The 13,806-nt window shown below is 43.8% G+C and overlaps 1 protein-coding gene across 1 annotated transcript in view; it reads left to right on the top strand.

Moving 5' to 3' along the window:
* The window catches only part of LOC125465439 (rab-like protein 6), a 119,019-nt gene that overhangs the window by 33,548 nt on the left and 71,665 nt on the right, over positions 1 to 13,806 (top strand). The window contains exons 5-6 of the mRNA XM_048558966.2: positions 2,941 to 3,032; positions 3,961 to 4,101. Of these exons, the coding sequence (XP_048414923.1) occupies positions 2,941 to 3,032; positions 3,961 to 4,101 (233 nt within the window). The remainder of the gene's footprint in view (positions 1 to 2,940; positions 3,033 to 3,960; positions 4,102 to 13,806) is intronic.

A 13,806-nucleotide genomic window follows, 5' to 3' on the forward strand; every position in this document is an offset into this window, starting at 1 on the left:
TGAATCTTCATGTGAATTCTGATTCTTAGAATGTCTAAGATCACTTCCTAGTGACTAATACAGTGAAACTTGTGCTCTCTATTCACCAATCCATGTATGTCCAGTTCACTAAAGAAATTGTTTAAACTGCCTTAGTGCAGTTTTTGAGCTGAAACTGGGGCTTTGGGCTCCCTGATGGTCAGCTCTCCGTTACTTGAGGAATAGAGTACAAGAGTGATGCTTATGGAGAGGTGATTCAGTGCAGTCCCTTGTTCTATGCATTCAGAAGGTAAGGGGAGAATTATTAAGGGCTTTGCCTACTGCAGCTGAAACCTTAGGATTACTTGTGTCTGCATTGGTTTGTTACCACAAGTCAGGAAAACAGTGGTGGCATTAATGTTGTGCAGCAGGAATTTGAAGCTGAATTTAGACCCATCTGACTGCATGGAAGGTGTCATAATTTCAAAAGAGGTATGAAGATTTCCATGATAATGCTTAACTCCATGCTATCAATGTACCCATTATACTGTGGAAGATTTTCGTCTAAAAAGAGCAATTTTTACTTAAAACAACAATCTGAAGGAAGATTGGTAGGTCTCGACTTTTTGGGCAGTGTTACCTGAAAGAATGACTGGTACAGGTAAAAGAGGGATTAGGTGTTATGGTGGATGGAATATTTGGTAGCCTCTTACTGCTGATTGGTCAGGTTCATGTATCTGTAACAGGTTGATAGGCATTGACGTTCTTGCTCCTGATTGGTTGACTGTATGGTAATGCAAATAATTGTTTGATAAGATTGAACTTGTGTGTTGCTGTAAGAATGTTTTGTAGCTCTTCACTATGCACTTCTCTAGACAATTCGCAAGAATATCAATAAAGGGGAAAATCAGCATTTATACTGGATGAGAAGAGAATGCTAATTTGTTAGCAAGTGGCAGAAGTGTTACTGTGGAGAATGCAGCAGTTAATAATGATTTGTTTAAATTTTAAACCAGGCAGTTGACTGGTTAGGCATTGCCCTGAGAAATGAATGAGCAAATGCCTGTCACCTATTACGACCTGAACAGCCTCAATATGTCCAGATGTTCTTTCATAATGTGTGAATTAATATATGTGGGTCCCAGTATACCCAGCTAAACCACACTGAGGGGCCAACTGAATCCTGCATTGGGATTGACGGTCTAATTTCTTTGCATGCCCAGGTTTATTCACCAAGTGTGGTTGAATATCTAAAGAAAGCCTGGCAATTAATTGTCATCAACTGCTGCACTTCTACCGTGGTAACACCTGTACCAGAGTTCACCCTGCTAACTTCTCTGTACTCTCATCTCACACTGTAAATGTTGATTTTCCTCTTTTTGGGTCTTTTGCAAATTGTCCTCATGAATGCAAGATGGCCCCTTCCCCATAACCCTTGATTCCATTGCTGATTAAAAATCTGTCTAAAACTGGATCCTGCATTCAGTTGTGATGGCAAAATTCTGCAACATTTTGTACTCAATTAAACTTTGGCTCAGACTGGATGGATGACAGAATAACCGTCTTTGTCCCTTACTTTGAATGCACTGTTAATTTCTCTGATGCTGTTCCTACAAGCAAGACAAATTCATTTTGTCTAGATGATGCAGCTCCAACAACACTCACATCTTGACACTGGGGCAAAGCAGCCCAGTTGATGATTGGCATTACATTCACCACCTTCAGCATTCATCCCTTTTACCGCTGAAACACAGTGACAGCACAGTATGCCATCTACAAAGACGCAGTACAGCAACTCATTGAAGACCCCTTGACAGTGCCTTCCAGATCTATGATCTTTACTATCTAGAAGGACAAGGGCAAAAGACATCACCTGTAAGCTTCCCTATGAACCTCTCTCCATCCCAACCTGGGAATATATCATCACTCCTTCAATGTGGTTAGGTTACAGACCCTGGAACTCCCTTCCTGACAGTAATATGGGTTATCCACACAGAGAAGACTGTAGCTATTCAAGCGGGCAGCTCACTACCACCACCAGCACCTACAGTGCAAGTAGGGATGGGCAATAAATGCTGGCCCAGCCAAGAGATTAACTAGGGGCTCTTAGGTTCAAGTCCCACTTGCTTCAGAGATGTGCAAAAACTTGTGTGCAAAAAATCTAGAATGAGGGTCACTGTTTAAAAATGAGAATTAACCATGATCTCATTGAATGGTAGAGCAATCTTATCATCTACCAAATCTACACATCCCTGAACACTGTGGGCAATACCTGTTAGCATGATCAGTCCACCTACCCTGCACATCTTTGGACTGTGGGAGGAAACCACGGCACCCAGAGGAAACCCACACAGACGCAGGGAGAATGTGTGGAATTTGCACAATCACCCAAGGCTGGAATTGAACCCAGGTCCCTGGTGCTGTGAGGCAGCAGTGCCAACCACTGTGCCACCCCAAATGAAAACGCAAATTGCTGGAAAAGCTCAGCAGACCTGGCAGTGTCTATAGAGAGAAATCAGTTAACATTTCAGCGTTCGGCAGCACAGACCTGCTGAGATTTACCGGCAATTTCTGACTTACAGCATTTGCAGTTCTTTCAGTTTTAATCATTCCTGAATTGCCTGCCTTGAATTTCAAGGGCGTGTATCTTGGTTTGGGATGCTGCCTCTGAGACAATAGCTTTCTGTAAAATTCTTTAATTATAGCATACTTCAGTTTGCTTTACTTAATAAATGCAACTGCCAGTATGCAATACATCACAATTTTACCTTTTTGGCACCAGTATTTCTCCGGTAGATTTGTGCTCCAGCCCCTGCATGACCAGTGCCTCAGGAAGGAGCAATGGTGCCCAGAACAGAATAGTTACTCCTTGTAAATTGGGCCTAACTGACTAAGGATATAGCTTTACTTTGAATGCAAGATTGACTCACTGTGTTCCACAATATCGATAATTGTTTTCTCCTTGTTATATTCTTTTGGTAGTCGGATGCAGAGCCAGCTCTAGATGCAGAGTTCCTGGATGTCTACAAGAACTGTAATGGTGTTATCATGATGTTTGACATCACCAAGCAATGGTAAGCATACCTCACCATTCACAATAGGTGTCCATCCAGTGTGAGTCTGTGAATGTAAAACTCATTGCTCCAGATTTGAGACTCACAGGTGTTCCAGGACTTAATGAATTTAAACAAAATGTGCTGTATTAAATTTAACTGCTGAAAATAACCTTGTGCAGAGCCCTGTTTTGATGTGGTGTATGTGGAAGCAGTACTTAGAGAGTCATCCTTAAACAACCTAACAATCAGTTTATAGGCCATCTTGCTCCTGTCTGATCACAGTACTGTGACTGCAAATACACTACGTGTGCACCCTTCACCTCTCCCACAACCCCCGTCACCCAGAATTCACACCCTTCCCCTGCCCCCTTGCCCAAATCTCTGTGGAACCCCCCCCCACCTCTACTCCCTCCTTCCCTTGAGAACATGGTCCTTGAGGTTAAGGGTGATTTGGTGATCCAGATCTGAACATTCCCTGAAATTGTGTATTGATAATTCCACTTCTGTCTCTGCCAGAAGCCTGGGTGATTTGCTTTTGATCATGTTATGTTTGACAAGGTGGCTTGTGATGTTTTAATGTGGAGAAAGTCCACAGCCTCCTCATTAAGGATGAATACTTCATGTAATTTATTTTAAATGTTCCTTCAGTTTTGGTTAGTGTAGGGATAGTTTTTTAAGGCCTTCCGATCTGTGAGCCTTACTTCATTGCATAGTGTTTGAAAAATGTGACTTTGCCATCTATTTGCCACTATAAGCAGTTGGCTTTGACAATCCACATTCTTCATCATCGTTTTTACAAATGTGACTTTTTATTTAATTTCCAGATTTGGACTTGCTGACACTGGATTACTAGATCATCACTGTAGTAACTGCACTAATATGTGAATGAGCTAGCTTAGTCAGTAGGGAGAAAGTTGTTTACTAGTTTCCTTGTTTGCTTTTTCAGGACATTCAGTTATATCATGAAGGAGCTCCCAAAAGTGCCAGACCACATTCCAGTCTGTGTGCTTGGGAACCATCGTGACATGGGAGAGCATCGGGTCATTCTTCCCGATGATGTCAGAGACTTCATAAAGAGTAGCAACAGGTATGACAAACACTGATTCAGTGCACCTGTGCCACCTGAGTGATCACACTGATTTGTGAAAATGTGCGAATAAATAGAATATTGGCTGACAAACTGAATTAGAAAAGACCTTTAACGAGTCTGTTCTATGTTATATCCCATTAAAATTTATCTCTCTGCCTGAGGGGGACTAGTCTGGCGTTGAGACAGGGCTGTGGGGAGAGTGTGGCAAGTGAGATTAGTTTGGGATTGATGTAGGGTAGTAAGATTAGTTTGATACAGGGGCTGTGGCGAAAGAACACGGCAGTGGGTTTAGTTTGGAATTGATTCAGAGTTGTGGAAAGAGAACAAAACATTGGTATCACGTCATGGTTTCATGTGGGCTATTGGAGAGATTGGTGTAATGGGATTAATTTGGGATTGATTCAAGGGTAGAGCGAGTTTAATTGTTTGTGGGATGTGTGTGTCATTGGCTAGGCCAGCATATATTGCCAATCTCTGATTGCCCAGGGGGAAGCTAAGAGTCAACCACATTATGTGGCCCTGGAGTCACAAGTAAGGGCAGTAGATCTTCTTCGCTAAAAGAAGTTAGTGAGCCAAATAGGTTTTGAAAACAATTGACAGTGTTAAATGGTTGTTGTCAGCCTAGTGTTTAATTCTAAATTTTTATTGTATTCAAATTTTGCCATCTGCCATGCTGGGATTCAAGCCCATTTCCCCCAAGTTATATTATGCTGCATCACCACTTACTAGTAGGACTAGTTTGATACAAAAACACAAGTTGCTAGAAAAGCTCAGCGGGTCTGGCAGCATCTGTGGAGAAAAAGAATCAGAGTTAAAGTTTTGAGTCTAATGACTCTTCCTTAGAACTCAGGACCCGAAATATTAACTCTGATTTTTTTTCTCCATAGATGCTGCCAGACCTGCTGAGCTTTTCTAGCAACTTCTGTTTTTGTTCCTGATTTATAGCACCTGCAATTCTTTTGGTTTTTATTCAGGATTAGTTTGGTGGTTGATACAGGGACAATGAGGGTGAGAGTCAGGCAGTGGAATTATTTTGGCAATTGATACAGGGGCTTTCGGGAGCGAGAGTACTTCCTACAAATGCCCATCTTGTTTCCTGTGAAATCGTTACGCCTGCTTCTGCCACCCCTGTGGGCAGCAAATCCCAATTTATTATCAATCAGTGTGCAAAAGCTCTTCCTCCTCATTCATGGATCGTTGACATCAGTGTTGAAATGAGGATGAACGTCTTCAACCGACAGTTAGGATCGGGAATACACTGCCTGAGGTTGTGGTGGAGGCTGGTACAATCAAGTGCTTTAAGAGGGCGTGGAAAGGGATCCCTAAAGGGAGAAATGTGCAAGGCTACAAGGAGACGTTTGGGGATTGGCATGGCTAAATTGTCTGAGCTGGATTTCAGAAGGAGTAATTTGCTGAAAAAACCTCAATGTATTCTCCCTGTATAAGTGCAGAATAAATTGATTTTCCAGAGTTGGTATTCCTGTGATTTTCTCTGCTGAGTTTAAGACTAAAAGCTTCAAGAAAATGTCTTTTTTTGGCAATAAGAAGGAAAATCTTGTATATAAATAGCTCCTTTCACGACATTTTGTAATGCAGCCACTGTTGCAGTGTAGCAATGTGGTAGTCAATTTGCAGGTATCCTGAGGGATATGTATTGGTCAGAGCACCAGGGGAGGACTCCCTGTTCCTCTTTGAATTAGCGCCTGGGGACTTCTGCATTCACCTGATTAAAAACAGATGGGATCTTGGTCAAAAATCTGTCTCTCACAGCATTGCACTGTAATGTCAGCTGTTTATGTTAAAGTTCTTAAGCCCCAGCTATCTTACTTGGCTGATGCTGACAGAGCCTTGAATGCATTCAGACCAAATCTCAAAGTGCTTTCTGTTAAGTTAAAGGTGAGAATTTAAAGGTGGCAGCAGCTCAGTCCTAATCTCAGGGATTCATAGAACAGTTTTGGTTGGCTAAATGACCTTATTCCTTGCCTGTATCCTGAAAGGTAATGTACAATGCTGACCAAGGGCATAATCAAAGCGGTGGGCTTTGAGAGAAAAAGTGAAACAGATAAGGGAATGAATTTTAAGCAGTTATAACCACAGTAATGTTGGGTTGGAAGTTGAATTTGGAGGAGTGGAAGGCCTAAGAGGTGAAAGGTCCGGAGAGTTTGAGAACGTTGGGATGAAATTTTAGGAAGAGGCTACAGAAATGTGAAGTGAATGAACATGAGTAAATTTTAGCATCAAGCCAGATTGTTTTAAACTTGAGAAGTTGGAAGCCTGAGAATCAGAGCAGGGGTTAGCAGACACTGCTGAGGAAAGGACATCGTCAGGACTGCAGATGCTGGAAGTCAAAGTCATTAAACACGGAGCTGGATAAGCACAGCAGGCCAAACAGCATCAGAGGAGCAGGAAAGTCAGCATTTCGGGCGGAAACCCTTCGTCAGGATTGAGGAGGTGGAAGGGAGCTCAGAATAGTGTTGAGGTGGGGAGCTGGGAAATTGTAGGTTGGGATAATGATAGGTAGATGCAGGTAAGGGGTTGTAGTTGTGATAATGGGACCTGCAGATGCTGGAGAATCCAAGATAAAGTGTGAAGCTGGATGAACACAGCAGGCCAAGCAGCATCTCAGGAGCACAAAAGCTGACGTTTCGGGCCTAGACCTCTCTGATGAAGGGTCTAGATCCGAAACATCAGCTTTTTGGTGCTCCTGAGATGCTGCTTGGCCTGCTGTGGTCATCCAGCATCACACTTTATTATAAGGGGTTGTAGTGATTGGTCAGTGGAAAGGGTGGAGCAGACAGGTGAGTAGCAAGATGGAAAGGTTAGGTCAGGTCAGTTCAGGGAGGCGGAACATAAGGCTGGGGTGGTGGGATTTTGAAGTTGAAGTCAATATTCAGGCCCAAATGCTGTCAGCACCCAAGGTGAAATATCAAATGGTGTTCCTCCAGGTTATGTTTGGCCTCACTCTGACAGTGGAGGAGGGCAAGGATGGACATGTTGCCAGGGGAGTGGGAGGGGTAATTAAAATGGATGGCAACTGGAAGGTCGGGTTGGTTGATGCGCGTAGAGCACAGATGCTCCGCGAACTGGTCCGCTACTCTGCATTTGGTCTGCCTGATGCAATATAGAGGAGACCACATTGGGAACAGCGGATGCAATAAATCAGATTGGATGAGGTGCAGGTGAATCTCTGCTGCATCTGGAAGGAATGTCTGGGGCATTGGACGGAGGTCAGAGGAGAGTTGTGGGACAGGTGTTGCACCTCTTGCTGTTGCAGGGAAAGGTTCTGGGTGTGATGGAGAGGTTGGTGGGGAGTGTAGAGCTGACAAAGGAGTTGTGAAGTAACAATCCCTGCGGAAAGCGCAAGTGTGGAGAAGGAAATTGGTGTGGTATGTGAGGACGAAGTGGACTCTAGACTTATAGTTCAGGGGAGGGGGTTTGAGGGCAGAAGTGAGAAATGGGGGCAATGCGGTTGAGGGCACCTTTAATTACAGAGGAGGGGAAACTATGGTCACTAAAGTAGGAGGATATGGGATGCCTGGAGTATAACGCCTCATCCTGCGAGCAGATGCGATGGAGGAATTGAGAGTATAGGTTATCATTTTTGAAGGAGGGTCGGTGAAAGAAGGTTTTTCTGAGGTAGCTGTGGGAGTCAGTGTGTTTGAGATTGATATCAGTGGTGAGTCACTTTGCGGAGATGGTCCAGGGAAAGGAGGAAGGTGTCAGAAATAGTTCAGGAGAATTTGAGGGCCTGAATTTGTGGAACAGTCCCTCTTTCACAACTACGCTGGTGCCGACCAATACCATATTTTCTATTATATCAATGACTGTATCACTGCTGCCTCATGCTCCCATAAGGAGCATGTCAATTTTGTCAATTTTACCAAAATTTTCCGCCACGTCGTCAAATTCAGCAGGACCCTTCCTGGACCCCTCTGTCTCTGATTCATCACTGACATCCATTTCAAACACACTGACTCCCACAACTACCTCGATTGCACCTCCTCTCGCCAACCCTCCTGCAAAAATGCTATCCTGTACTCTTAATTCCTCTGCCTCCGCTGCATCTGCTCCCAGGATGAAGTGTTCTATTCCAAGACATCCCAGACGACTCCTACTTTACTGCATGTAATTTCCCCTGCTCTAATTAATATGCCCTCAACTGTATCTCCCCTGTTTCCCACATTTCTGCCCTCAAATTCCCCCCACCAACAACAATAGGGATGGAGTCCCCCTAGTCCTCATATACCACCCCACCAACCTCCAAATCTAGCACATCATCCTCTGATATTTCTAGAACCTACAATCACACCCCACCACCAGAAAGATATTTCCTTCCCCACACATGCGCTTTCCACAGGGATTGTTCACTTCACAACTCCCTTGTCAGCTCTACACTCCCCACCAACCTCTCCACCACAGCCAGTACCTTTACTTGCAACAGCAAGGGTTGCAACAACTGGCCCACAGCTCTCCTCTGACCTCCATCCAGTGCTGCAAACAACCCTTCCACATCCAGCAGAGATTCGCCTGTGCCTCATCCAATCTGATTTATTATAATCGATGTGGTCTCCTCTATATTAGGTCGGGGACACCAAAAGTGGACTAGGGGACTGGTCCACAGAGCATCAGTACTCTGCACACATCAATCAACCTGACTTTCTGTTTGCCATCCATTTTAATTCCCTCTCCCGCTCTCCTGGAGACATGTCCATTCTTGTTGTCCTCCACTGTCAGAGTGGGGTCAAACGTAAACTGGAGGAATAAAACCTGATATTTCACCTTGGGAACTAACAGCCCAAGCACCTGAATATTACTTCACCAGCTTCAAAATCCCTCCACCCCCAGACTTATCCCATTTCCTGCCTCCCTGATCTGACCTAACCTTTCCATCTTCCTACTCCCCTATCCGCTCCACCATTACCCCTGACCAATCACTATCACCCCTTACCTGCATCCATCTATCACCATCCCACCTACCTTTCCCCAGTCCCCCTTGCCCAACCCTTTTTACTACTTTGCTCCCTTGCCCCTCCCAAGTCCTGACGAAGAGCTTCAGCCCGAAATGTTGACTTTCTTGCTCCTCTAATGCTGTCTGACCACGTTTGTTGACCGCTGAGGAAACCATGAACTCTGGGACAAATCCACATGGGGCGGCAGATTTTAATTGAGGTGATGTTCATTGGTCTCCAGACCAAGTTGTTGCTGGTTTAGCCTGTGAATGTGCCAATGAGATCATGTACAATTAAGAATAAATGTCTGAGTTAATGTTCGCTAATCATGGTCATATTTTTAATGTAGTCCGAACTGCTGCCCTGTAAATTTACAGATAGTGCTATGTGAATTATAGGCAGCTATCACTGATTTGACTTAGTGATGTAGCCCTGCAGACCTCTGTCTTTGTGCATGCTTTACCTAGTAGTGGTGTTGGCCTTAACTGGAGCCACAGGATTATCATGTCTGTAAGGAGTAAAGGCTTTGATTCGGACTTGAGCAGCAGGCAGGCTGGTATTGGGTGATGTTACTCTTAACAGGAAATGCTCATTTCCATCAATCTCATTCTCTCTTGTGGAAAACTCATGACAATGAGAAAACAAAAAGCTTTTGAAGTATCTTGGTCACCTCAGTTTCTTCACATGACTTTGGCTTCAAAGCCATTGTTAAACATGCAACATGCTCAGGGGAAGCCTGGAGGATAAGGAAGGACAGAGAGCAATGTGAAAACCTCAATGGCAGGTGGGACTTGCACCAAGACCTACTGGTCCAGAGGTAGAGAGATTCTCACTGTGCCACAAGAGCATGGGAAAATCTTGTATATATTTATATTGTAGAACTGTGAAGTTATTGTGTCAAAATAATGTGATCTCTCTGGATGAAGCTTGGAATAGAAAGAGTACGCCAGGTGCCTGAGAAAAACTGGTTTTTTGCTCATTTACCAGGATGGCATAAGATGTTACTTGCATTACCATTCATTGGTTGAACAGTGATATCTGTCTGTATTGCCATGATTTTGATATTTCTACTTCTGGTCATAATTTATATACATATGAGCAGTTGAGGACTCTGGGTCTATTCTTAGTGGAGTTTAGAAGAATGAGGCAAGGGTTCTAGTTGAAACTTGCAGAATAGTGAGAGGCCTGGATAGAGTGAGTGTGGAGAAGATCTTTCCACTTGGAGAAGATCTTTCCACTTGTTGGAGAGACTAGCACCCAAGGACATGGCCTCAGTGAAGGAAATGCCCCTTTAGAACTGAGATGAGGAATTTCTTCAGTCAGAGGTTGGTGAATCTGTGGAATGCATTGCAGCAGAAGGCGCTGGAAGCCAAGTCATTGAGTGTATGTAACACAGTTGGATGGGTTCTTGATTGGTATGGGAATCAAGGCTTATGGGGAGAAGGCAGGAGAATAGGATTGAAAAACATGTCAGCCAATATTGAATGGCAGAGCAGACTCAGTGGGCCAAATGGCCTAATTGTGTTCACATATCCTATGGTCTTATAATTCTTCCCTAATCCTTATTACATTTGCACATAATTTCCCTAAGGCCTCCCCTATTTTTAATTGACCCACTTGTTTTATTTCTCTGCCCTGAAGCAGGTCAGGTGCTTGCTGTTATAGTGAGCAGTAAGCAACTTATTTGCTACGAATGCAGCCCTGAGCACAAAACAGAATTTTAATGTGTACAGCACACAGGGAGGTCATTCAAGTCAACCTTGAAAGCCTTTGTTAAATGTTCCCTTACTTAGAGTTTTTGACTAAAGCACAAAAGACTTTTTCAAATCAGACCTGTCACTATGTTCTTGGGCAGTTAGGATTAGAATTGATAGTCCTGTTGGAACTGTACAAGTTTGTATCACAAGGCCATTTACCCCATCATAGTCGTGTCTGTTGTATTGTTAAATCACCTTTCAATCTGTCTGCCAACTTTGATGCACTTGCCACCCATGCATCAGTAAGCAGTGATGTATCCCCAGTCGTGTGTCTGATTTGCTATTGCTTCTTAGTTCTACTCAAATGGACTCTGCAGTTAATTCACAAAACTCAGTTAACTGTAGCTCCGTTTCCACCAGGGTATTGTGCACTGGACAATTTGCATCAATGGTTAGTACCTGTGCTCAGAAACAAATTGTATTTAAAAACTCTGATCTGTGCTGTGGGTGACCACTCGGAGAGCTGCAAATCCAGATTTGCAGATGAGACTGGATTTATCCAGTGTAGTTGGAAGCATCAACTTACTAAGCGGCATTAATAGATGAATGGGCAAAACTGCAGCAAATGGATTTCAATACTGTCATCCGTATTGGACTTATAAAGGAGAAAGCATTGTAATTTTGAAATGATGGCGATCCAAAGGAGTTTGTTGGTCTGGGTGCATAATGATTAAAAAAACTGTGCGTGGTTACAAAATATAATCGTGAAGGCAAATGGACTGCTGGCCTTTACATTTAGACGAATGAATATACGGCCTCAGAATGCATACGCACAATAGTTATCATTGACTTTACCTCAGTTTGAGGATGATGTCCACTCCGTCGTAGGTTTTTCCTTTGTGCCAACTGAGTGGTTGAACTGACTAGGGGGGCTGCTTGACCACCTCCTGTCCTTATACCTGGGCCAAATTTTTTTGAAGCACTAACATGCAAATATGTGGCTGACTGAAATGTGACCTATCACGTCACGTCAAAAAGCTGGTGGTTAATGTTTCAGATTTAGCACATACTCTGAAAGGTTTTTTTTTCATTTTGTTTATGGCATATGGGCATTGCTGGCTAGGCCAGAATTTATTACAAATCCCTAATTGCCCAGGAGGCAGGTAAGAGTCAATCACATAGCTGTGGGATCTGATGTTACATGTAAGCCAAACCAAATAATGACAGCATATTTCCTTCTCTAAAGCATATCAGTGATGGTAACTGACCAAGGTTTTTAGACAAGGTTTTTATTCCAGATCTTTTTACTGAATTCAAATTTTACCATGCGAGTTGATGGGATTCAAAACCTTGTCACCGACATTAATTACTAACCCAGTGGCATTGCCACCATGACACCATCTCCCTCTTTGTTGTAAAGGCATTTTCATTACCAGGCACCTTGAGGTTTTTTTTGCTTCATGTCATTACCTTAAACATATTTTCCATCCTCTTGGCCAAATAGTTCTAATTTTACTGACCTGCCATGCACTTGTATTACTTCCTTCCTTTTTCATCTGTCTGCTTAACCTAATCTTGAAGATTGACATGATTTCTGCTTCAGTCAATAGCAATATAAGTGAATCTTTCAGCACTGTATCTCTATTGTACTAAGCCTTGATCAAACCATCTGATGTTCTGCGTTCAGTTCTAGGCAAAAAGTATTTTCCATTATAAGGATTAATTAAGTTATAGGGATAAGACATGGCAGCAGAGCTTCAAATTGTAGTCTGCTCCTCTTGCTTGATGTGGGAAGCTGGGCACATGTTCAGTACCTGAGACCTGCATGTGTCCAAGATATGTCTCCAACTGGAGCTCCTGGAAGCCCAAGTTTGAGTTGGAGTGGCGTCTGGGGACACTGGAGCATTCGCAAGGCGCAGAGTAGGATTAGCATTTGTTTTTGCTTTTATAGTCACGTACTCACTCGCAGGAGTACAGTGAAAAGTTTCAAGCTTCCATTTATGGTGCCATCTTAGATACAAATGTAGCCATGCACAGAATCTTAGTACAAAGAAAAATTTAAAAAAGCTATTTTAAGAAATTAAACATTACAGTCCTTACTAAAGTGCGGAAAAGACCAGAAACACAGCTAATAGTTCAACATCACTGTCAATAAGCGCCTGGCCATGCTGGGCTCACAATCTTCACTAGGCTTGTCCTCGCCCTCATCGCTGCCTGGGCTGCCCGCTCCCGCCCTCACCACCAGCCCCCGGGGCTGCCCGCTCCTGTTTTCACCACTGGCCCCTGGGACTCGCTACCTATGTAATGCTCCAGGACTGCTTCCCCACATGCTACTGTAGAGTTCTTCCCCACACTGCCCTGAGACTCTCTGCTCTGAGGAGTTGCTGCCAGTATCTGCCTGCTGCTGCAGTATTTGCCTTTGGCGCTGAGGAGCGAGAGGAGGGAAAAGAGAGAGAAAAGGTGGAAAAAGAACAAGTGGAGCAGAGGAGCTCTGACAGGAGCATCCTGCTCTGCCGGCATCTTGCTTAGGAGTATCGTGGATAGCCTGTATAAAGAGGTGGTCACACCACAGTCTCAGACTCAGTAGGCAGGAAGGGAATGGGTGACTGTTGAGCAGAGCAGGGTGGGCTGAGCAGGCAGTGCAAGAATCTCCTGTGGCTATTCCCCTGCAAAACGGATATACTGTCTTGCATACTGTTGAGGGGAATGGTCTCTGCTCTGCTAGAGAGGGATGGAGAAATAGGCATAGAAATGCAATAGTTATAGGGGATTCAATCATTAGTGGAAGAGGTATTTCTGTGGCTGCAAATGAGTGTCCAGGATGGTGTGTTGCTTCCCTGGTGCTAGAGCCCTGGGTGTTTCTGAGCAGTTGCGGGATGTTCTGGAGGGGAAGGACGAACAGCCAGTGGTCATGGTACACATTGGTACTAATGACATAGGTTTTAAAAAAAAAGGGATGAGCTCCTAAAAGCAAAATATAGAGAACTAGGAAGAAAGTTGAAATGGAAGACGTCAAATTTGGTTATCTCAGGATTATTGCTAGTGCCACGAGTTAG

This window comes from Stegostoma tigrinum, chromosome 29, assembly GCF_030684315.1.
Source record: "Stegostoma tigrinum isolate sSteTig4 chromosome 29, sSteTig4.hap1, whole genome shotgun sequence".
NCBI lineage: Eukaryota > Metazoa > Chordata > Chondrichthyes > Orectolobiformes > Stegostomatidae > Stegostoma > Stegostoma tigrinum.